Source organism: Streptopelia decaocto (assembly GCF_964273445.1).
Source record: "Streptopelia decaocto genome assembly, chromosome: 4".
Classification (NCBI taxonomy): domain Eukaryota; kingdom Metazoa; phylum Chordata; class Aves; order Columbiformes; family Columbidae; genus Streptopelia; species Streptopelia decaocto.
The window spans coordinates 19,120,732-19,144,927 of NC_138658.1; the positions used below are offsets into that span (position 1 = coordinate 19,120,732).

General features: G+C 44.4%; 1 protein-coding gene across 4 annotated transcripts; it reads right to left on the minus strand.

Annotated features, from left to right (window-relative positions):
- Positions 1-412: 412 nt before the first annotated feature.
- SETD7 (SET domain containing 7, histone lysine methyltransferase) lies at positions 413-23,684 on the minus strand. 4 transcript variants are annotated; one of them, XM_082051981.1, is made up of 8 exons: positions 23,590-23,684; positions 18,117-18,246; positions 13,207-13,408; positions 10,794-10,983; positions 8,932-9,013; positions 7,695-7,812; positions 7,270-7,427; positions 413-6,506 (listed from the first exon to the last, which is right to left on the minus strand). In XM_082051981.1, exons 1-8 carry the CDS (start codon positions 23,627-23,629, stop codon positions 6,326-6,328), a joined length of 1,101 nt encoding a protein of 366 aa, XP_081908107.1. In that variant the 5' UTR covers positions 23,630-23,684; the 3' UTR covers positions 413-6,325. The 4 variants fall into 4 exon arrangements, with proteins under 4 accessions (XP_081908107.1, XP_081908106.1, XP_081908105.1 ...); XM_082051980.1 differs by having other exon boundaries at positions 413-6,524; XM_082051979.1 differs by lacking the exon at positions 23,590-23,684 and adding an exon at positions 22,477-22,819.
- Between the last annotated feature and the right edge of the window lie 512 nt (positions 23,685-24,196).

The following is a 24,196-nucleotide window of genomic DNA, read 5'->3' on the forward strand; positions in this document are numbered from 1 at the left end:
AGCCACTGCTGCTGCTTGCTGCCATGCCTGCCTGCTGCCTGAAAGAAAAATACACCCGTGCACACTCACGTTTTAAAGTACAACTGTTAAAGACACTTTGGGACAACCATGCAGGATGTTCTTCCATATCACAACACAACTAAAGCCCATGTTATAGGCACTGAGAAGAGAGAAGCGAATAGGAAAAGTGGCAAAGTTGCCAGGAAAAAAACAAGGCAGTAGTGTTGGGAGTGTTCTGTTGTTAGTTCACTATTGATACAGTGCAGCCTAAATGTGTGTTAACTGTGCACCAAATCCCACTCCCACACACCAGCAATAAATGGCTGCAAAGCACCCACAGAGTACACAAGCAAGGGGGAGAGATCAAAGGATGACCCACACCAAGACACACAAAAACAACAACAGGCGATGGTTCTGTTGAATATTTTAATATCTGCATTGCCTTCATAGCGCAATTAAAGCAATCTTTAAAATTCACTTATTACAAATGTTTGTCAAGTCTATTTTTCCCCAGAAACATTTTTCTTACTTCCTTGCACATACACCCAAACACACTATAAAAACCTCATTCATAACATCAAAGGAAGGGCAATCATCATTCATGTAAACATCTTTCTTAGAGTTATCCATTTTTTAAAATTCATGAATAAACCTACAGATGTTCAGTAAGGCTCATAGTTCGAGTACAAATGTCATAAAACACCTATCAAGTACTGTATACAAGTTAAATACTCCGGGGTTAACTGTTAACACACGTGTAAGCTCACCCCAAGGATTATTCTTTAGCACTTAGTTCTTCAGAACAGACACCCAGTAATTATGGGCTAAAGAGTATTAAAACAGCAGAAGGCCCAGCGGAAACTGTTAAGTAATACACAATTTTAGTCTGGATCTGAGCTCAAGAGTTAAATTCAGTACAGTTACAGTAGGAAAAGTTTTCTAGGAGGAAATCTGCAGAAAGGAAGGATGGGTCCGTTTGTACAGTATCATGGAGGGACAAGTTGAGAGGTATGTCCTGAAGATGTGACCGGCCTTGCTACTGCAATTATTTATGACAGTCATGTGTAATGCTGCATACATACTTTCCCAAATAGCAGAAATGACCATTTGTAATTGTAAAGATCATCCGCTGCATCCCCTCTTCAAAAATAAAATTGATCTACTTATTACATCTTACAAAAAGACATCCTTTTAAATTTGCTTTAGATCTTAGTGGAAGGTTTGTTGTTTTTTTTTTTTTTTTTTGAATACTCATTCTACCATGAAAATATTTCATACAAACATCATTTCACGTACAAATATGTTAAAACTTGTGAAGAGGGTCTTTCCACACTCATGATTTTATGGCTTCAACATTTAATTGCTTAGAATTTTTGTGTATATATTTGTCCTGGAAAAAAAAAGTAGTTACAGTCAAACTGGCAGAGAAATAGGGCAGGAGCTTCAATTGCATGAAGACAGAAGAGTGCCAAGAGGAGGGTCCATTCAACAGACAGTGACCCTAGTGTTCAAAACCTTTGATCTGGGGCAAGTAAACATGCACTCAATCTTGCACCTTTTAAAAAGAAAAAAAAATCCCTTATAAGACTGCTTAGAAATGCTTTGTCCAAAAAAATATATTTCTCATGTTTCCAGTATACAAAGCAAAAGGAAGAAGTTCTCCCCAGGGTGCAGATGAGCACGAAGCCCACTTACAGCCACAGGTAAAGCTGCTCCCACGCCTGCGTTCCTCGCCCAAATGCTCTCAGTGTATGTCAGCGGGTGTAAGTGAGGAAGAGGTGTCTAATGCAGCACCTCAGCATATAAGGAGACACTTCAGCAACATTGTTTTCAAAGCAACTGGGTTTTTGTTGTTGGTTTTTTTTTTTGTTTTTTTAAGTGCTTGGAGGTGAATTCCTCAGGCACCCACAGCTGCAGCGATTCTGCTGTGCCAGAGGAAAAGAAAGCAGCAGGTCACCAGCTCTCTACAAGTTCTCACCTCACCGCAATGGCAGCGCTTTCCAAAAGACTCTCAAATCGAGCAAAACGGATTAAAAAAAATAAATCGCAGAGGTCTCTGGGACAGAAGCGACACTGTACAGTTCCTGGCACAACCGAAGTGGTGAGCACCGGTTTTGACTGAAGGACAAGGGCACCCACAAACAGCAACAGGGACAGCTCACCCACAGCCGGGGGTCCCCCAGGGCTTGCTGCCGACTGGGAAGGAAACAGAAAAGTGACCATTTCCACCACCTCTCAGTTCCTTCCACCAGGAGACATATGCTGGCTACTCTTCTCCTCCAGTGCCTGGCAGAGAGCAAGAAACCCCTGGCAGCGCTCTGGCTTCCACACCGGCGATGTGCTACAACAGCCCCGGGGAAGAAACCACAGCCGCTGCCAACCGTGTGCAACACGGAAAGGCTGAATTAAGGAGAAGGCTACCTCGTCACCCCTGAAATACACAGCCGAGCAAGGCTGAGCAACAGGCCTCCCAAACACCTCAACACCCGTGCCAGTCACCCAGGAGCTGCATCAAGGAAAAAGCACAGGCCATCCTAGGGGGTACTGTTGCAACTGTGTTTATGTAGGTTAATCTTTTTTAATTACTAAAAAAAAAAAAAATCTTTTCCAGATTTGCAAAGGAAAATCAGGTAGATCCCAGAGAGTCAAATAATAGCACGAGACTCAACCTGAGATACCCCCCCCAGGCCTAACCCCTTTTCCCTCTTATCCAGAGGAGTGACACAGCAGCAGGCAGCTCTCACCTGGAACTTCTCATGCTCCCTTGTCTCCAAGATTAACCACTTCTCCAGAAAACTAAGCTTCTGTATTCTCGGTGGCAAAACACAGTGCTGCTGGAGCAGGAAGATCCATTTAGCTTTTTTTTTTTTTTTTTTTTTAAAAAAAGAGGCAGCAGCCTCTAACACAGGCTGATGTAGGCTCTGTCTCATAAAAGAGCTCAGGTAACAAGCCTCTCATCACAGAGGAGCCTCATGCAGCACTGTAGACCAAAGGCAGATGCTGGGAACTGACCTGTACCTGAAAAAAGCAGCAATTCCACCTTCTCCTACGCCATTCTTTAGTCACAACAGGCACTCTGAGAGCCAGCTGCTCATCCAGGCTCATCTGACGGGCATCAGCTCTTCTTCCAGTTTCTGTGCCGACAGGACAGGTCTTTGCCCAGGCTCTAAGAAGCAGAGCTTCTTTACTTATTGCACATTCACCAATAATCAGCTGCATTCAACAAGCTCAAATGGATTGCTTTGCAAAATGACTACTTTACCTGCTCCAAAATGAAAACCATATTTTGGTGTGGGTCTCCTGTTACTATTGATAAATAGTTTTGCTAAGCTGGTCTCGCTACCTAGTGAGCCCCAGAAGCTGAGCTGCAATATGTTGACCAAGTTAAGGCATTATTTGGAGTTCTGTAACTAACCTGTGTTTGAACCTGTGGTTGCCAACACACACCTCTCAAAAACCTCTGAAGAACACAAAAAGCCCTGAGCCCTTTCACTACCCAATGGTAAAAAACATCCCAACCATCCCCACTCTAATAGACCACAAAGAAAAAGAAAACAAAGAAGAATTAAAAGGCCTGGTCCTGAATCAAGCCAAAGCAGCTTTATAATCACAACTTCTATAGAAGGTTGGTCACTGAAGAAGGGATCTGTAGGAGGACCAATAGATTTTAACAGAGCAGAGAGAAAAAGGACAGCAGAGCTAACAGGGACAATAGCCACAGCTGTGGCATACTACCAGGCTACAAGCATACACAGGAGTATCTGCTTGACTGCCACCAAATTAATGGCTTTTGAGAACACACAGAGAATACCTCAGTGCCTTTATTTTTTTCCTTAGAATTACCCGATTTTAGGATGCAACCATCTAACCTGAATACACAAAGAGCACCTATCTTGTATTTATCTCAAAAATCAGGAAATATGAACACTGACAAGTCTATTAACACATAAGCAACTCCACATGAGGAGGAGATAGCAGAGGAATTGGAGACTGATCGGGAATGAAGCTGAAAGAGCTCTAGAGATCAGAACATTTGAAGCACAATTCACTAGCAGGCACAAAGAGGCAAGCAGTCCAAAGACTGTGGAAGGAGCTACCACCCATTCACAGCAAGGTTCAGTCACATATCTTCCCTCTCCTCTTCCCTGCACATAAACACAAGCCTCCGCTTCGCAAACATCATGGTCCTGTCAGAGGAATCCACCAGGAGCACACAACAGCCTCCTGCCAGAGAGGCAGGTCTTCCTGCGACAGCCTGAAACAGCCATGATCTCAGGGAAAGATGAGGACACGCATGTTTCTTTTTGAGGTCGATTTGCTGAAGCCGTGCTGCCAACTGGCCTTCAACACCTCCCTCACCCAGGAGGCTCAGTTGTGTCTCTGCAGGCCCAGCCGGGTCCCTGAGCTGTCCCTTCTGCCGGCCACCTGCCCTGGACGAGAAGCGGAGTGTGAGGAGACGGGTGGCGTCAAAGCCCACGTTCGGATCACTGCTGAAGGGCGTCAAAAAGCCCTGAGCCTACTGCTCCCCAGCACAACCATGAAGCTTTTGCACCAGCTTAAACGGCGAGGTGCTGGGAAAAGTTTGTGATCAGCCAAAGGGACTAAATGGAGCCCCAGGTTAGAGAGGTTCTTATTTACCATTTCTAGCCCTGTGCGGGTAGCAAAGCGAGGATTCTGGGACTGCCCACCACAGCAACCTCACCCTTCTGCTTGTAGGTACCAACCCAACACACTCTCCGTGTCCAGCTCCACATACAGCTGGACAGCTCCGGCCCTTCAAGCAACCAACCGAAGTGTGTTGCCACAGAAATGTAGGTTTGATTCCCAAATAATTTATGTTACATATATACAAACTTTTTAAAACTACAAACATCTAAAGAAAGTGTTGCAAATGCATTTGAGTTTTTCCTAGGCTGCTAAACCCAAAAGAGAACATTGGAGTCCCAAAAGGGCTCCAGTATCCAGACCAAGATGATACACTATTTCTCTTTTATACAGCATTAGGCAAGACCAGTACAGTATCTGAAAAAATGCACAACTCCCCTACCCCTGAAAAAACCCCAGAACACAGTCCTGCAGGTGAATATTCACAAGCCTCCCACTGTTGACTGCAACAAAGCTATGGATTGACTGCTGTTTCTAAATATGAGCAGTGAGTGATGTTTTTACATTCATTGTTTGTCTTTCAAAAACAATCTTTTCACATATATATTTTTAAAATCTTATTTTGATACCTCGTACTATATTAATTTACTGTCTCTCAAACCAATACTACTAAAAGACGGCTACAAGGCTATATTCTTTGTCAACTGAACACATACAAAAGATACAGCTCTCCTCAACCAAGTACTACAGCCTGCCCTCAAATACAGACACCTCCCGTAGAGAGAATTCATGCGAGATTCAAGCATCGCACTGCTACGATTTTTTGCCTCGAGAACTGGCTGCTTTGACACAAAACAACTCACAGACACAATGCAAGTAACGTGCCCGCCTTCCAGAACACATGCTTCTGAAAGCCCTTCAAAAAGTGAATCTGTTTCTCCTTCCAGGAAATCTTCATGCAAAGAACAGCATCATCTGCATGTCATAATTATAAATTAAATAAGCCAGCCATCAAGGCTAGATAAATATTAGGTTTGAACATGTTGCTATGCTATTTAGAGAGCCACAGAGACTAACACACAGCACTCTCACATACACATACAAGCCTTTCCACTAGTTAGAAAGGATTTTCTCCTGCAAAAGAGGATTTGTAGAAAGAACAACGTTCAGACAAGAGGAAAGGGGAATTAAAACCCAGCCTCCTATATACTAATAAATTAACTGCTCTATTGCAAGATTCAGATCAAAGGTTTAAAAAGGCAAAATTATGCTACTATTAGAGAATATCAAAATATTACTGTTATCATCACAAGTGGCATATATGCAAAATGCAGTTGCACAATAATGCCTAGGCAGATAGAGAGCAACACTAAGTCTGCCGACTAAAAGTGAACGATATACCCATTTTAGTTTCCTGTCTAGTCTTTTGGCATCTTTGCATATGGTGCAAAAGCATAAGCTACCAAAGAATATCACGTCTCGTATAGAATATTAAATAATTTCTCCAGATAAGTCTGGTGCAACTCTAGCTAATTTTAAATCTGCTATGAGTAACACAGTCAAACCTAGTTAGTATGCAAGAAACTTATCTCTTAACACAGAATGCAAAGTTATGATGCAACAGCATGAACAATCCCTGGTTGTCCAGTTTTCAGTATAAAGGTAGTGCATAGATCCAAGTTTCTATTTCAGTTTGCTGAACAGAGAAGCAGCTTCTGTTTCACTTTTGCTGGGCAGCCTGGAAAGCTTTCAGTTCCAGCTGGTACCACTCCGGTGCCTCTGGCCCGTTTTGCCCAACGGGGTTGTGATCGTATCCATAAGCCACTGTTAATTCTTCATCCTTCTCCACAGCCCTGATGGTACGGATACACTTGATAGGCCCAAAGCGAGGATGAACAAACCTAGACAAAGAATAAACACTTTTGCTAGGCTTAGCTGTCAATTCACAGACCCTGTTAGCCCCTTTTTATCGCTTTAGAAGTCACCCACAGCTCACAGTAGGATCATAGAATCTGACAGCAGATTGCTTTGAGTCAGCCTTATGAAGGCATAAATAAGCAAAAATATAAATGTATTAAAATAGCTTTGTGTAGCTCTATTACTGGAAGTTTTTCAACAGTCCTGCAACATTGCTTGTTTGAAATAAATAAGCAAAACAAAGTTAATCACTGCCACATGCCTTGGGCTTGTGGTGGTAAACATCTGCGTGACAGAGAAACAGTATAGATTATGAGAGACTGGAGGGCGTGGAAAATCACTCATCTCAGTTTCCTCTGTACAGGTTACCTACCAAACAATCACAACATACTTCTGCACATCTTTTACCCCAGGGTCGCACAGTAAAGGAAACTGGTTTATTTAGAGAAGGAAAACTATTTTCTAAATAAGTATCTCCACAGGTCTGTCTATTTATACATTGGTATGAAAATATTTATACCCTTGAGCGTATGTATACATCAAAAGTTTCCTAGTGCTCTGCACCAACTGCAGAGTAGCAAGATGTTTATTTCAGAAATGACAGCACATTCGATGGTGCTGGTCAAGCATCTGTAGCCCAGCAAATACTGTGCGGTCCTAGCCAAGCTACTTACAAGCCCAGTTACAGCCTCCAAGCCCCCACTGCTGGGCTGCAGCTTCCCCTCCCGAACACGGGACCCTACTTACGGGTCATAGATGCAGTTGGGAGTGAAAGAATGGTTGGCCTTGTGCCCCAGCGAAGCGCAGTACTTGGCGGCGTGGTTGTAGGGCTCTGGCACGTCTATGACTGTTTCGTCATCCAGGGATATTGTATTTCCATTGAGGGACCAGTCTCTGCTGTCTACCTAGTTTGCAAGGCAAAAATCCAGTGTGTGCATGGAGGGGTCAACTTTGACAGCAGTTTGAAAGCAAAAGTTCAAATATATGCAACTAAACTTGTCTATAAGTCATTAAAAAACCCACCACTTTTTAATAGAGACTTAAGTGAAAATGTACTTTCTTTCAATAAACTCATCATATTAAATCCTAAGGGTGGGTGTAAGATCCTACTATAAGAAGAGGATTTCAGAAGGAGCAGTGAAAATTCAGACTGACTTTTTGCTCTCCTTTACCTCCTGGTGTGTAATTCGCACTCCGTTGTAGAAGGACATCACTGTACTGGCTTCCGCTGCTATTTTTGAAAATAATCCTTCTCCAGCACTGGAAATGAGAGAGACATCAACATACACCCTACAAGGGGAAACGGACATGGAATTAGTGATTTGCTACAGTTTTCATTTTCAAGAAGTATTATCACCACACTACTGGCATAAAGACTAATACTTCAGCATAATAATAAAATTAAACAATTCAGAACCTCCAAACACAATTCCTTCTCCTTCCTCTTCTCCATACGTTCTCTGGATTTTGGCAAAGTAGAGATATGGTGGGGATGACTTTATCGGTTAGTTTGGAAATTCATTTTTTCTAAGTGCCAATCACTCAGTGATGGGTTCAGCTCAATAACTCTCTCAATAACATACCAGAATCCCAGATGTTCCCACTAAGCTGAAGCTGTTGGTGTACATGCACTGATTATTACTCTACCCAGCAAGAGTTCCCAAGGTGAAGACCCAGATCTTCAAATACTTGGTGCAAATTAATGCCAGCATTTCACTAATTGCTTATTTAGGTATTTCCAAGTATCAGAAAAGGGCTATAACTGAGATAGTTACAGCACAAGGTGTCTTAAAATCTAGGTAAAAAGTGTAACTGTGGAATAGCCACGGAGGAAGTAGAAACGTATCACTGACTGACTACAACAGGACGATTGCTGAGAAATGTGTTTTGACATCTCAGGGTTATCACAAACAGTATCTCACTTTCCTTCAGCCTGATGATTTAGTTTTGCCACTTTGCTACACCTGTAGGGATGGGAGAAAACTCTGCACAAGGCATGTCATCCAGTGAAACACACTGAATGCACAACACTGCAAACTGAAGCTAGTTACACATCCAGAAAATAGGGAACAGCATACTTATTTGTTCAGAATGTTGCAGATGTGGCCTATTAGTGGTGTCCAGGACTTGACTGAACATGCCTTTTAAATGCTAAGAAACTATCCTCATTTAATCTTTTAAAAAGGATTGGTGTGTTCTAATCACTAGAGTGCAATTTTATCGTGCAAATCAGAAAGACATTTGATTAAGTCAAATGCTGACTGATGTAGAGTACGAGTTCCATTTCACAAACCCTTACACAATTCTTCTACATTTTAAATGAGGAAAGGTTTGCAAAATTAGGCCCTAAATATGTAACAGCAAAGAAACATGGACAATATTCAAAGAGAGAAGAAAAAAAAAGCCTACCTCTCTGACTCGTAAGGATCAGGAAGAAGTGCATTTGTAGAAATGCAGGATGAAGTAGATTTGTCAAAACTGTATACTGGGCCTAAAAAAAAACAGAATCAACAAAGCAAATAAACGAATTGGCAGTACTGAAAGCATGCAACCCTTAATGTAATCAAGACATTCAATAATTAAATTTTAAAGACTGCAAGAAATAAAAGTTATGCTTCCAAAAAAAGGTATTAAATAGAACACACCTGTGAGAGGTTTTCAGTGAGATACCGTTTCTTGATTATTTTTCCCTTTGACACACTAGAGTAGCACAGCAGACTATGACAAAAAGGTGATTTATATGTTCTTCAAGCTACCAACTTTTAAAGGAGGACAGGACAGACTTTCAAAACGGACTCTCCCAGAATCTCTGATTCAAAAGTAAAGCAAAATTTAAAAGGATGTAGTTAACACCGCATTAATTACAAAAAATCTTGGACTATTTCAAATATGAAATGTTTTCTACTTCAAATCCTGAAGAGACTTCGACCAGTAGATGATGTTCAGTAATCACAAAGTACACTTGCTACAGTAATTTATTTCCTGCCATTAATAAGCAACTCAGTGGTACAGCTCTACTGATAACATTACATCCCTCTGCAATCAGCTGCCTGGACTGCCTGGGAGATGGGTTAAGATGCAGAGGGAAATAAGATGAAGGGAAAAAAAAAACAACCCAAACCAAACAAAAAACCAAACCAAACAAATGCAAAACCCAAACCAGAACAACACCAAAACCGAACAAACAAAAACATCAAAAAAACCCAACCAAAACCAAAACCAAACCTCAACAAACAGAATATTGCAAAGTTTGATAAGAGGCCATTGTCCCTGGTGTCAAAGATCTGTTCTGGCTGAAGGCAGCTTCATCCAGAGTGCAAATGAATCCTGTTTACAAAGCACAACTGTACCCTCTCAGAAGATATGTTTTAAGTTAAATTTTGGTTTGCTATCACAACTGAGAGATTTAAATTAAAAAGTCACATGCATTTGACTCTCAAGCCCTTTTCACTATTGTTGTTTCCTGTTAAGTGAGACAATCTCTGCTGGCTAAACAGTAAAGGTGTTAGTATAGTTCCTGTCGATTACTTAATGGCCCTGTCCACATCTTAACCCACTCACCTCCAAAACATCACATACACCTCAGAGCAACAAAACCACTCCAGAAGCACCAGCCCTGGAGAAGGAGCATGGGCTACATGGGTCAAGGGCACCACCCTGACCCTAACCATTCCATAGCCACTTTATAACAACAGGTCTAGAGAGACTAAAGGGTGCTAGACAACCAGACTTACACAACAACTCAATCCAGTTCACTAATTCCAACCCCTGTGTCCTTTCAGCCCCATCATGCAGGTGCCAGAATATTCACTGGGCTAACACTCACTTGCACAAACCCAACTGACAGAGCCACAACCAAACCACAGCCTCCCTTTCCGCTTTTTGTTATTTTACTAACAAAACAAAGCCTGTAGCTGTGCCAGCGTTACCGCTGTTGAGCAGGTTTTCCTGCTGGCACGCATGGCAATGGCCAAGGTGTGTGTGACAAGCAGGACTGTGCCCATGAGCGCAGGAGGGAAGGGTTACAAAACATGGTTCAGCAGCACCACCGCATGGGCCACTTCCCACTCGTTCCCAGAGCAAAGGAATTGCTCCACCTGCCTTTCTGTCCAACCCCATAATTTAGAAAAAGGGCTTCTCACTAACAGACTTATTATCACATCACATCGCAGCCAGCCCTTAGAGCCTCTAATGGGAAAAACTGCAGAAAGAGTTGTTTGTAGCAAAGAGCTGACAGCAAGAATACAGGTTTCTGTGTTAGCTGAACTTACTGCCTGGTACTACTTCAAACTGAGGTTTCCCATCCTCCACAGAGGTCAGAGTTGCCAGTTTTGCTTCTATCATTTCTCCATCTATGAACCTTCCAGAATACGCAGTCTTTCCATCAGGATACACATAGGCTATTTTCTCTCCAGTCATCTCCCCTTCTTCATTCACTTCTCCCACAAGGCTGCCTCCATCCTGAAAGCATGGGCAAGAAACAAAAGGCAGAGCATTTAGTTATACTTCACTATCTTCAGTAAATTAAACAGATTTTTCCCAACTTTTTAAAAGAAGCAATCTAAGTTACAGTAAGGTCAGATGTGAGCTCATGAAAAGGAGTGAGAAACAGACACGTGAAGAAGCCGGGTGAAGTCATTCCAGTCAGGATAAAACTGATAAAAGAAATTAACTGAGTTTTCTGTGTTGTTTGAAATAGGCAAAACCCAAGGTCTTTCCTTCCAAGTGACACGAACACTGAGCTTCAGCTGACAAAATTTTTAAGTGAACAATCTGTGAACCAAGGTCCAAAGACACACATGAACTTTGAGTTTTCTTAGCACGATACTGTGCGCTAGAGGAAAGAAAAAATTAAAATGCTGCTTTGCTCACTGCTAATTCATGGCACATCAAAAGACTTGAGCCTAATAAAAAAAACCAGCAAAAACCCACAGTTGCTGGACAACTGGAGAGTTTCTCTGTCCCCAGCATCCCTCCACGATTTCAGGTGTTACTAGACAAGAACAACTCTTTGCTGAAAGCCACTATCAGCAACACTTTTCCTCTCTACGCTTTACACTTTTCAGCCCTGGGCTTTGCCATATGTGATTTGCCTGCAACTTCTGTTAGGTCTATTTGCAGGATGAGACGCACAGATTAGCACAGATCTAATGACTTCTCATGTCTATTTCAAAAAGGACAAGGAAACATCTCCAAATAGTGCCCTAGAGCAAAACCAGCAGGTGGGATGTGGAAACAGACTGGTTTAGATCAAGATCACTGTGCACGGACTCTGTTTCAGAGTGGGACCATTTTGTTCAATTCCAAGGATGAAAGAGCTTCAAAGATACCACAGTAAGGAAAGTGAATCTTAAGTCTGGGTAAAGATTTGTGCACATAGCATCATGCACAGAATCATGCATAAACAATTGCATGGCAAAGGTTTTTTTTTTAACACCTTGCATCCTTTAGTCCGGCAAGATAATGACAAACACCCTCCAAAGATCCACATTCCCAGAAGGTACAGCAACACTTTGTGAGCTGGAAGACGAAACAGGAGACATATGACCTGAAGGGTCAGCTGTGTGTATTTCATACACTAGTACTGAAAAACTGCTACTTGTATGGCAGCATGCACCACGCATTTGTTGATTATAACACACAGGCTTAATACTAGTGAAAACCAGTAAATAAAATGAACAGACAATGGTGAGCATTTGAAATGAATCTGCAGTTAAAATATGTGCAATATGTAGCACAGGAATAGATTGGTTTTTTGACCAGCATCTTAATTGCATGTAGATGTTTTCCCCAACAACAACATAAAAAACCCTAAAAAACAGTAGAACCCCTATTGCTCTAACTAGCACAGCTGTAAAAGCACATCACAAATTTCTCCAGAGTTTTCCAGAGGAATACCCAACTGTTTACTAAGAATCAGAAAGATCAAATTCTGGCTTACTTAATGAGCAAAGCACTTGTCCACCCTCCAGTCAGAGGCACAGCTCTCACACCAGTTACGTGTGATTTGTTGGGCGAAGCCAGGCTTCACAATATGCCCTGCAGGAGTGGACAAAGTCTCCTCTCCTGGTTAAATAAGAGCAGCAGGCCGCAATAGCTTGCAGGGCTCCCATGCCTCTCTTCTGCAGACACCACTACAAAGCGGTAATGGGTTCAAACTGGAACACGGGAGGTTCAACTTAAATTTGAGAAGAAACTGGAACAGGCTGCCCAAGGGGGTTGTGGAGTCTCCTACTCTGGAGACATTCAAAACCCGCCTGGACACCTTCCTGTGTAACCTCATCTGGGTGTTCCTGCTCCGACGGGGGGATTGGACTGGATGATCTTTTGAGGTCCTTCCAATCCCTAACGTTCTGTGATTCTGTGAAATCACTCTCCCAGCCTTCCTGAGGAGATACACGTAAGTGCACTTCCCAGGGACAGGGTTCCCTGGAAGATGAAAATGGTGGAGGTATCTCACAGCCTTGCTGAATTCTGTCTATTGGGCAAAAATTCAACACTGAAAAAGGTTTAACTGTATGCTGGATTATCCAAAATAAGAAATGCACAAAACTTCCACCTGGATTTTTGTGTGTTGACTTTTGGCTAGCTGGGTCATGGTATGTATTTGTTTCAGCTGGGGAGACAAGAAAGATAACATAATGGTGTGATTCTGCAATAAAGAGAACAGGCAGTCAGGCTTACCGGGTAATAAATCCAACAAACTCCATGTCGAATGTTGTCTTTATACTGCCCTTTGAATATGAGCCGCCCGTCACTGTCATACTCCTGGGCTGGTCCATTCAGCTCTCCATCCACATATGTGCCATGAAGGACCACTCCATCCTCGTAGGTGTAGATTCCCTGGCCTTGCAGAGCATCATCAACATAGTATCCCTCCAGGGTGCTGGTAAAAAGGGAAAGAAAACAGCAGTGGAAGACTATTTGTCTCTCTAGGAAGTGAATCCAAAGTCTCAACGTGCAGCACAGCACAACCCTGTTCCTCTGCTTATCATTCTACATACTATCAGTACGGAGGGGCTGGGGGGAAATGTTCCAGAAAGTCGAGCTGAACTGCCAACGCTGCTGCTGGGTCCCTTACAGCCTTCCCCAAAACGTGCACCACTGCTGCAACAATCGCCAGGCATCACTGCCCCCCTTGTCTGAAACTCTAATGCATTTGCTAGTTTCGACCAAATTTGAGAGGAACAAGCGCAAGGGGAGTAGGAAGGTAAGTCTGATTTCTCTGGAAAGCTGTGAGGAAAAACAGAAACTTGTTTCTGGGGACCTCCAAAAGGCAGAAAGCAACTTACACTGTCCTTTCACCAGGGTGCACTGCATGGACACTGCATTCTTCACCTGAATTACATTGCTGAGCCTTTTTTATAGGCTGGGGTGACAAATTAAAGCAGCAAATGGACTGCTTGTGGTCAAAGAAGAAATAATTACTCAAGCTGGCTACTCTCACATTAGGATTTTCTACCTCCTCTGTTTGGATCTTTGCTAACATCTCTCTGGTGAGATAAAAGTGAACGGCCACACAGGTGGACCATAATGGAGCATGCTACCAGTTCAGTGTTAGCTCCCCAGTGGCACACTTACCAGCAACCTGTAATGGATTCACTACAAGCGTTGCCTTTTTTCATGTATTCCTATTAAAGTGGAACACAACTTGTCAAACAGAACTAGTGGTGCATTTGGATTTGAACAAAGAGACATGATTTCAATTCAGTTTTGTCTTGCAAACCCTCTAGAAGCGATGCAATAATATCTCACAATCTGCTTAATTTCTTAATAAAGGCTGCTGAGAGAAACTACAAGGAATGAGAGCATAACTGTAAAAGAGAATCTGCTCAGTTATTTCTTTCTCAGGTTAGAATTATCATAAGGAAATGCACTGTTTAGCTTTTACCCCAGCACACTTGGTGAACGGCCAGCTGCAGTGCACGTACTTTCACTGCATGCTCCTTTTTTCTGATGCAGACGTCTGCATCTACCACATAAGCCCAAGCAGGGGCTGGGAGCATGTGGCTCTACATGTTTTACAAAACGTATTTTCAAGAGCTGCAGGAGGCACGTTTTCTCAGAACTAACTTTCTGGTTTCTAAAGCTTCACTCTGTTTTCACATAACTTTGGCACGCTGGTTGAGGTCTCCACGGGAAAATCCACTACAGTAAGAGAAGTTACATCACCCACGACGGACAGCGTGTTTACAAACGTGACTTCAGCTTTGGTTTTCCACAGCTCCCTTCACAGCAATGCTGTTTTAACCATCCCCTTTCCTCACACTGCACGGTCCCACAGCAATGCTCACGCAGCCTCAACACAAGGCTGATGCAGAGCAGGAAAGCGGGTTTACTTTTTAGTTGGATGATGAATTTCTTGATCCAGGTTGCTGCAGGGCTGCACAGACAGCTACAGCAGCACAGCACATGAGGGAACCACCACGAATCTGTGCCCTGATTTGACTGTACTCGACCATTTGACAACACTTTTTCCTCCAGTTTATCACAGATCACCAGATTTTAAATTCATTGTAGCTGACAACACATACAGAGTCCATATTTCAGTAGGTTTACTGAAAAGAAGCAGCTACCCCCAGTTTATGTAATGGAAGAGAACAAAACACCTTGTTGGCTTCAATGGTATTAGTTGAAGTTAACAAGCTGCTAAATTACAACAGTGCTTCGGCATTGGAAAAAAATATATTTTCTTTTACTGTAACTCAAATCTCTAGGTTTTCTTTAATTGTATTAAGCTCCAAATGATTCATCTTTCTACTCTCATATCATCTAAGGAAATCAAAAGAAAGGTACTTAAACTAAAAAATCCATGTCTTTCAACCTTGCCTAAAAGGTCAGGTTCTCTCAAACTTCTATACTTCCTGCAGCTTTTTTGAGCTATTTCCCCCCGCTTCCCTCCTTCTCTCTCTCTTTTTTTGAGGTCTCAAAGTATGGTATCTGCAGCCAAACACAATGCTTGCAACTACAACCAGCACAAGAAGGAATAAATAGCTTCTGTGTCTTGCATAAACAAAATCTTGACAATACAAACCCTGAGCTTGCCCATATTTCTCTGGTTTGCTTCTCAGATTGTTTGTGATAATGTAAAGTTTTACTAAAGTCAAGATTTATGAGATGTACTGTCTTCCCATTATCTACCAGGCTTAGAGGGGATCAAGGATATAAACCAGAGATGAGAGCTGGGGTGGGGGGAATACTTACTGCATTATCCTTCCAGGTATTAAGTGTCATTGACAGACCCTCTTCTCTCACTCCCCGATCTCCCACCTTTCCCTCTATATTGGAACATTCAGAACTTTTTCTTAAAAATAATACCATTCTCTACCATGATGTGGGAGATGTCAGTTTAGAATAGCTTGTAGCTAAAGGAGAACAGCGGCTGTATGTCAGTGCCAAACGCGACTCTCATGCTCAGTCACTGCACAGAGTGTTTTGTGAGGCGCACTCCAGCAAACCTCAGCATCGATGAAAGCTCAAGTACAAGATCCGAAACAGGGAGTATGCCAGAGGTAAAACTCCTCTCTCTGAAAGAATACGTTGGGTTCTGTTATATTTTTGAAGGAGGGGGAAAAAACAAGTGATATTTCATTCCAGGTTTCCACTATCTTAAATAACCAACAGGAAGCGGGCAGCTATTCCAATAAAGGGAAAAGTTTTTGCAGAGGCAAACAAGGCAGCTAACCCTATTTCCCAACACTCAAAAAACAGGAACGCTTACATTGCTGCCAGTCCAGTGGCTGACAGGACTCAACTATTCCCAGCAGCCCAGCTGTCAGCCTTTACCAGCAGCCTGTAAGGAAAACAGATCCAGGAATGCTGAAACCAGGGAACTCACTGCACTGAAGCGCACAATGCTGTAAGGGGAGAGGTGTTTTGAGAATTCTTTGGCATTAATTTCTGTTCTTTATAAACACTCAGCCTTGCCCACGGCACGGTTAATGGAAACAGCATGTCCTGTTCCATGCTAAACGGTTCTTCCTTCAACACGCCACGACACCTGAACCATCCACTTATTCTTGCTACCTGGGTGTAGGCAGGTAAATTGCAGCTTCTTTAACAACTAGAGTCACGGCTCGCTTAACTCTGCTTTAGCTAAATTTAAATGAGCTTAGAGCAGTTTATAAAAACATCCCATTTTCCAAAACCATATAACAGACTATTTTTGTATATTTTCATTTTGCTAGTTCCTGCAGTCATACAGTAGCCAACTGTTCCATTTTTTAAGGGTTATGAAATTTAAAAAAAAAAAAAGTTGGCACCACTGAAGCTGTACAGAAAAGGCTCAGCACAGGCGGCAGCAGCCTGAGTTTTCCCACAGAGCACTGCCTGTACCCTGGATTACTTGGAGGAGCAGCTCTACAAACAAAATAGTGGGTCACTTTCTCTGCCTGTACAATCAGCAACTGCTCTGCTGAGATCATCAACAAGCACAGAAGCCTTACGTACATGTGTCCATAGAGACGCTGTCTGCTAACTTAAAAAAAAGGCCATTTTAGAGAGGTCAGCTGCTGAGCAGTACTGATTTTTGGTTACTCACACAAGATTTAATAAGCCCATTACCAACAACAGTGGGGATTTTTCTTCGTCTGAGTTTGGAGGCCTGATCAGTTCCTGCATAACTGAATAAATATATTATCTTTCTCATGAAAAAAACCCCACGATTCTCAGCACGAAGCAATTGCAAAGGCAAGAACAGACAAGGAGCTGACTCACTGAGAGCACAATACCTCCGCTCCTGCTCACAAGTTCTCTGAGCAGGAGGAGAGTAGACCCGGCACGACTGTCAGTTTAACGGCTGCTATTCATAGTGCCACCAACAGCTGCAAAACCATGAAGAATCGTGTCATTTTATACATCTGCTGCTCTTTTGGAGGAAGTTCTGAGCAACTGCAGAGAGAAATGCTGTAGTTGGGGGAAGATGCACAAGGTGCTCATAACAAACATCTGAGAAGAAAACACATGCATAGCTACAGATAAGCCCAATTTCACTGTCACAATTCCCAGTGAAGAGAGGGGCTTTTCTGAAGATAAATCAGGCCACAAGCAACTTGAAGAGGATTAGGCAGAGCTGGAAACAAAACCATATTTAACTCGGTCCTTTAACCTCTAAACAATTTCCAAGACTAAGCAGAGGGTAAGCCTCTCTCCCAGGGTCCCACGGCTGTGCGTGGGGTCTGGCACAGGGAGCTCCCAGTCCACCTGCAGTCTCTATATACAGGGCTGTTAGGAAAACAAAGAATTCTACTTGCAGTTATAGACTCAAACTTCGCAGTCCAAGTCGTCGTCTGCATGGTTTCCACTAGCTCTGACCATCTCCCAGTTCTTACGGTTTCTAATTAGTTCGTGACTTTACAGGGCTAAAAGTGCTCACGCTGCTGCATCCTCCCACCAGGGAACAACTCCGGGCATTGCGTGACACACAAAGCTCCCAAGCCCCCAAAGGTACCCTGTCAGCACTATGCCTACAGTAGCAATACAGGAAACTTTCCAGCTACTTTTTAATGACAAAGCTTATCCAGAAACTCAGCAGCATACAATCAATGCAAGCAGGAGGCAGAACATAGAAGATAAATTGAAGAGTCAGTGTCTACCTTCCATCAAAAAAGAAGAACTTGCCACGGCCATTCTTTTCTCCATGCACGAAGTTTCCCTCAAATCTGTCAGTCGATGAATAGGTGACTGTACAGAATCCATGTGGCAACCCATCATCATCTAGATGCCCTGAAATAAAGTCCAGACAAAGAGCAAAGGAACATATTAAGCATTATATAAATTTGCAGACCTGTTCTGATTATACAGGTACTTGAAATGCAGTAGCTCCCTAGTGCAAAACAGTAAGACACTTCTGTTAGGAACAGTGATCAGAGATTCTGTACAACTAAAGTTTGTACTGGGGTAACACACTTTGCTTAAAAGAAAAAATAAAAAGGGTCAGGATAAAAGAAGAAGTATGAGAGACAGGAGAGAGAAGGGAAGAATAAGCAAAAAAGACATGTTTCTAGAAGAAACAAGGTTCACACTATTCTAACTTGTGTTTATATGTGTCATAAAAAAACCACCAATAATTATTTATCTAAAATATGTATTTCCTGGTGAGAAGAGAATAGATTCAGACTTAAACCACTGAGTAAGAAAGGGTTTGTTTGTGTGTTTTTCTTTTGATAAGTATGTCTTACAACAATGTGGGTGTGCCACCTTGTAGCTATACACACAGGAATTTAAAGAAATAAAAGCAGGTAATATCTGTAGTACTATGCACTTTCAATATGTCAGTCAAGTTGCTATTTCATATTTTAAATGCTGCTCTCCAATGCCTTTCTGACGTGTTCACATTACATCCCCCAGGCCATTCCCTCTCCCAGCCGCATCGGTTTTCCCCATTTCAGCTGTGGCACATGGGGAAAGCAGAGGGGCGACACACTTGGATCCCCACCTGCACAGGTCTGTATTTTACGGAATACAACGGTCAACTCTGATTAATTTAAAGCATGATAAAGCTCATATTGTATCTCCATCTGCCTCTTCAAAGCCAAAGGAAAATGAAAGAAGCGTGGTTTAAATAATTGTTATAGTCTAGTTTACCTGCGTGAAGTTGGAGTCCTTAGCGCTGCACTAGGAGAACATTGCTCCGGCTGCAGAACCAAGATGCTGGAGCTCAGCAGGGCTGCTTCCAGCACAGCCATACACCAGGTGCGGGAGTAACGCCCTCCCATTGTCACATCTTAGCAGGTATAAATTTTGCATGAAAACTGATGAATAAATAAAAGCTAGCGTATATTTCCGTTCTTCCACATTTGTAAACAAAAACTGACCACCGATCCCCTGAGTGTCTTGGCGAGGCACACAAAGCCTACTAGAGATGAGAGACAGCACACGCATCTACTTCTGCAGGCTTCAGGTCAGGCTCTTCCCTGACCAAATTTGCCCTCAACTGAAAAGGTTCAACACACACCTGGAGAGGCAGTGATCACAGCCCAGGCTGATGGAGGCAACAAGTGGCACTTCAGCATTACCAAACCTTGAGTCCTACACCCAGAGAGAAAACTAGGGGTGCGGACAGCAGTGGGAAATGTCATCCACCTATGTGGCTTCAGAAAGCCAACTATTCATGCCCTGATTGCAACAGGTCCACAGGGTTCTGTGGTCACAAGGGTACCCAGAGGAGAGATGCATGTTCATGTGTTCTTCTCACATCACCATAAGTTGCTGCTTCCTTGGGATGCTTCACAGACCCTCAGGGACATCACAGACATGGCATGATAAGGATGTGGGGCAACGTCTGGTCAAGAAGTCCTCTCCTATGAGGTGCAGAATCTGCCCTAGCCTTTTCATGCCAGAATCATTGACAGAAGAATGGTGTGCAGCACAGGATACTTCGTCAGGATCTATTTCCAAGCTTTTGTCTACCTTGAAGTAAAATTTCATTTAAAAAAAGAAGGGAGGGAGACAAAGATAGAGGAAGGGAAAAAAGAGCTAAGCAAATGTTCCTCAGAGTAACCAAGTAACGCTGTGCAGTTTCACTATCCATCTCCTGTACTTTTTACATTAAGTATGGAAATGCACCCAGAAAGAAGGCAGACAGGAGAAAATAATGGTGAAATATCTAAACTCATCCAAGATTCCCTCCTTCCCATGTGTGCTCCCCAAAGTTTGTCCCGCACCTGCTCTGGCACTTGCCTGGTGCCCTGTGCAAGTCATTGCAAATCGCTCAGCTGGCAGAAAATTCCTCCCTTCCTTGCTGTTTGGGGGGGCTGAGCCCACACCCCACAGCCACAGCAGAGCTGGGTGGCTGGGAGCCCAGCTGTCCCTCGGGACCAGCAACCCACCTCGCTTCCAGTTCAGCCACCTCTCAAAACATCACCGAGCTCTTAAATGAAGTTCCCTAGACTGAGAAGAGTTAAAAGCTTGAAAAGCTAATAAAAATCAGTTGACGCTTCTTACTGTCCAAGCTGCGAGAAGTAACAGAGTAAAACGAGAAAGCAAAAGTAGGGGGCTGGGAAAAAAGCTGCATCACTAAAGGGCTTTTAATAACTTTAAAGATAAAACCATTAGAACAGAAAGGGCAGTGTACTGCTGTCTCCAAAAAGAAGAAAGGCTTTTTTTCCTCCCATTCAGTCAGGACATCCCTTTTTGTAGAAGGGAAAAGTTTTAGGAGTTATGTCAATTTAACTAAAAGCTCATTGAAATTTCTGATATGGACACCCCTTTTAGAACAAAACCGACCATGTCAGCATTTATGGTTTTTATTAAAGGCTTCAGTTTTACCCATATGGGAAGGGTATAGTGGTATAAGTTCACAAACCCTAATCAGTACAGTACCAATTTTCCCCTCAGTACAGGAGAAAAACTTTCATAAAAAATTTGGATTTTAAAAAATATACTGGTACATTACACTATTTAAAACAAACAAACAAACATACTTGCAACTTTGTTGTCTGTGACTATTCAGTTTTGTCAAGATTTTGCTGGAATGCAAAGCCCAACACAAAAGCTGCCATACTTGTACACAGCATCCATGTCAGGACTTTTGCATGATACAATACAGACTATCCCAGAGATTTAAATGGTCAGCTGTGATCCATTAGCCTCTACACAGAGTCTTAATATCAGCCATAGTACAAAGAACCCAATTCTTCTAATATGCTAGAGATTTTCCCCTATTGGAAAAAACAAAATACACCCCCCCCCCCCCACTTCCAACAAGAGACATTCAGTCTGGCTTAGTCAATAGAGAAAAAAAGTAATTTCAAGTTTAATTACATAGATGCAACTTTTCCTACGCGGCTGAGGCCTTAGGCTCTAATTCTGTTCCAGATGAACTCAATGGAAAAAATACTCATTATTTCTGTGGGAGCAAAGCAGAGTGTTACACTTCCCTTTCTCACCCTTCTCCTCTCACAAATAGAAAATAAACCCAAAGTGAGTAATCATATTTTTCAATTACTGTAAATCCTCACTTTCATTACTCTTTAAAGCATCTCTCAAGATCTCCTCTTAAGCTCCGACTGTGAACTTTTCAAGAAAAGGAATTACACTGACAGGGGGTAGTTCACAATGCAGCGTGATGAGGCTTACCAGTAACACTGATCTACACAAACCAAAGATAAATGCCCTTTATTGTCAGTATTGCTATTACTTAACAGAAGACATACAGTGTGCATCATCAATAAAAGATTCTGGCCACAAAGATGCCAGATGGATGCCTTAGGAGCAACAACGATAAACAACCCCTCCCCTCACAATGCCTATAAAAAAAACACCTGTTGATTTCTGTCACATTTCTGTCTCCCTTTGGGTAAATGCAAAAACACCCAGCCAGCCTACTCACCCCCCAGAGCAGCACCCTGCTTCTGTGTCACTCAGAAATACACTTTCAGATACACTGCTGAATAACATGTACTTTAAAAACTTGTTTCCTTAGCCCACAGAAACACTAAGCAAATCCACAATAGAGTAGAACACTTTACCTGGGATATAAGAATCAAAACTATGACTCCTTGCCCAAGACACAATTGTAAGCCATAGATTTGAGGAGCAAGGAGGAAAGAAAGTGGAAAAGACATCTGTTAGCATGCAGGGCATACCCCATCCATAGCACCCTGCGTTTGAAGAATCTCACTCCCCTCACAATCATGTTTTATACAACAAAGCTTTCATTTGGCTCTGTTACCACACGCCTGTTCCATAAATCCAGATCCTAGCAGCAGCTGCTTAGCTTGCATCTATTGCTAAATTATGCTGCCGTGCTCGATGTCTTCTTCGGAGAAACGCGCTTTGAGGCCTAATCCTCCTGCCACAAGATACAAACAGCCCACCACCGAACGATGAGAATTACTGGCATCTTGTCATAAGCAGCTCCTTACTTTGTGTGCTTAATCCCAACAGCTGAAAATCCAGGGCTGCTCCTTCTGGCAGGACTGTGCCCTGCGAGGAGCAGGCGCTTTCACGTACCGCTGGGCGCTCTGTTCCAGAGCTGCACGAGGCAAAGCCGAACCCCGCTCCTGGGTGCTTCGGGATGACGGCATGTTGCTGATTTACATTGCCGCGCGCCAAGGTTTCCGTCGGGGATGCCTTCCAGAGGCGTGTGCCTCAGTTTCAAAACTCTTGAAGGGTTAGTCCTCCACTCATAAAAGGCTAGCACGAAAGGAGGGGTATATTGCCCCGGAGATGGGCCTTCCTGCTCCAGTTCGGATGACTCCACTCCAGCTCTGCTGCCCACATACACAACTACTGTCACTTCTTCCACCTGCTGTTTTCCCTTTTCAGCGTGCACTAACATAACCGCAGCCCTAGAGAATGGCTGCCTCTCGCTTCCAGAGTATTTATCAAGGCCAGGTATACCTTGATACTAGTTAACCACTTCGGGAGGAGCCACCACGGCCAGCAGCCCGCACGGTGGCTCAGGTGCTAGTATTCAGCACGGAATCACAGAATTATTTTGGTTGGAAAAGGCCCTTAAGATCGTCGAGCCCTGGCTCTAGCAGTACAGCATGTCCTGAAGGGGAAGGGATGCGCAGCCCCGGTACTGTGCCACGGCAGAGGCAGCAGGCACCGCAAGCACAGGGCAGCGCAGCGGCCCGTCGTGCAAACCCCGGGGCACAGACTGCGGGCGGAGGGGCCACCGCCTGCACGGGAGCCCCACCAGCAACGGCACAACGCGACCATTTTTTGTTTGTTTGTTTTTGCACATTCGGAGCACAGTAAACGTCACCAGCGGGTTCAGGGGCTGGAGCTTTCCACTCGGGCTGGCACACAGCGGGCGGCAGCCAGCTCTGACACCGGCCCCGGCACGGGGCTGCTGCGGGCTGCCCCCGCCCGGCCCCGCCCGGCCCCGCCGCGCTGCCCAGGCAGCAGCGCCCCCGCCGCCGGTCACACTCCGCCACGTGCAGCGCGGCCGTTGCATAAGCCCGCTGATGTCATGCGCTGCCGCCGGCCCCGGCCGCCCCTCTAGGGCCGCCACCTGCCCGGGCCCCCGCGCACCGGGCACCGCCTGGCGCCCACGGGGCCGACTCCCCCGCTCTCGCACGCCCGCCGGTGCCGGCGACACCCCCCCACGGCAGGTACCTTCCACAGTCTCCTCCAGCGTCTCCTCGTCGCTGTCCATGGCGGCGGCGGCAGCGGCGGGCGGGGCGCAGCCGCGGGAACCCGGGCGGGGGCGCGCGCGCTGCCCCGCCTCTCACCGCCCCGTCGGGGAGGGGCCAACTCGTGTCCCCGCCCTCCTGTGCCGGGAGGGGCGGGGCCGGGGCGCGCGGTGCCCGCCCGGCGGCCGCAGGGCAGCGGGTTCGAGGCGGAGCCGCCCCCGCCGCAAGATGGCGGCTGGCGGAGGGAGGGGCGGTGGGAGCGCGGGGTTCGGCGCGTGTCAGCCGCCCCAAGTCACCTCCAGGGGAAGCGATGGGGCGCGGATGCCCCCGCGAACGCGTGTGAGACTCTCACGGGCAGCGGTGCACAGGAGAAAAGCGTTTATTTCTCCTGAAGAATGTCGGTGGCACGGAACAGAGCAGCACAGGTGGCTGGAAAACCCCCAGCCCAGGTTTACACCGGGCTAGCACAGCACCCTTGCAATGCTGCTCCAAATCTGTCCTTACACCGAGGCGACCTCCTTGCGGAACCCTCACAATCACCCAGAAACCGCTTCTCCGTCCGCCACACCCAGAAACACTCTTACCTGATG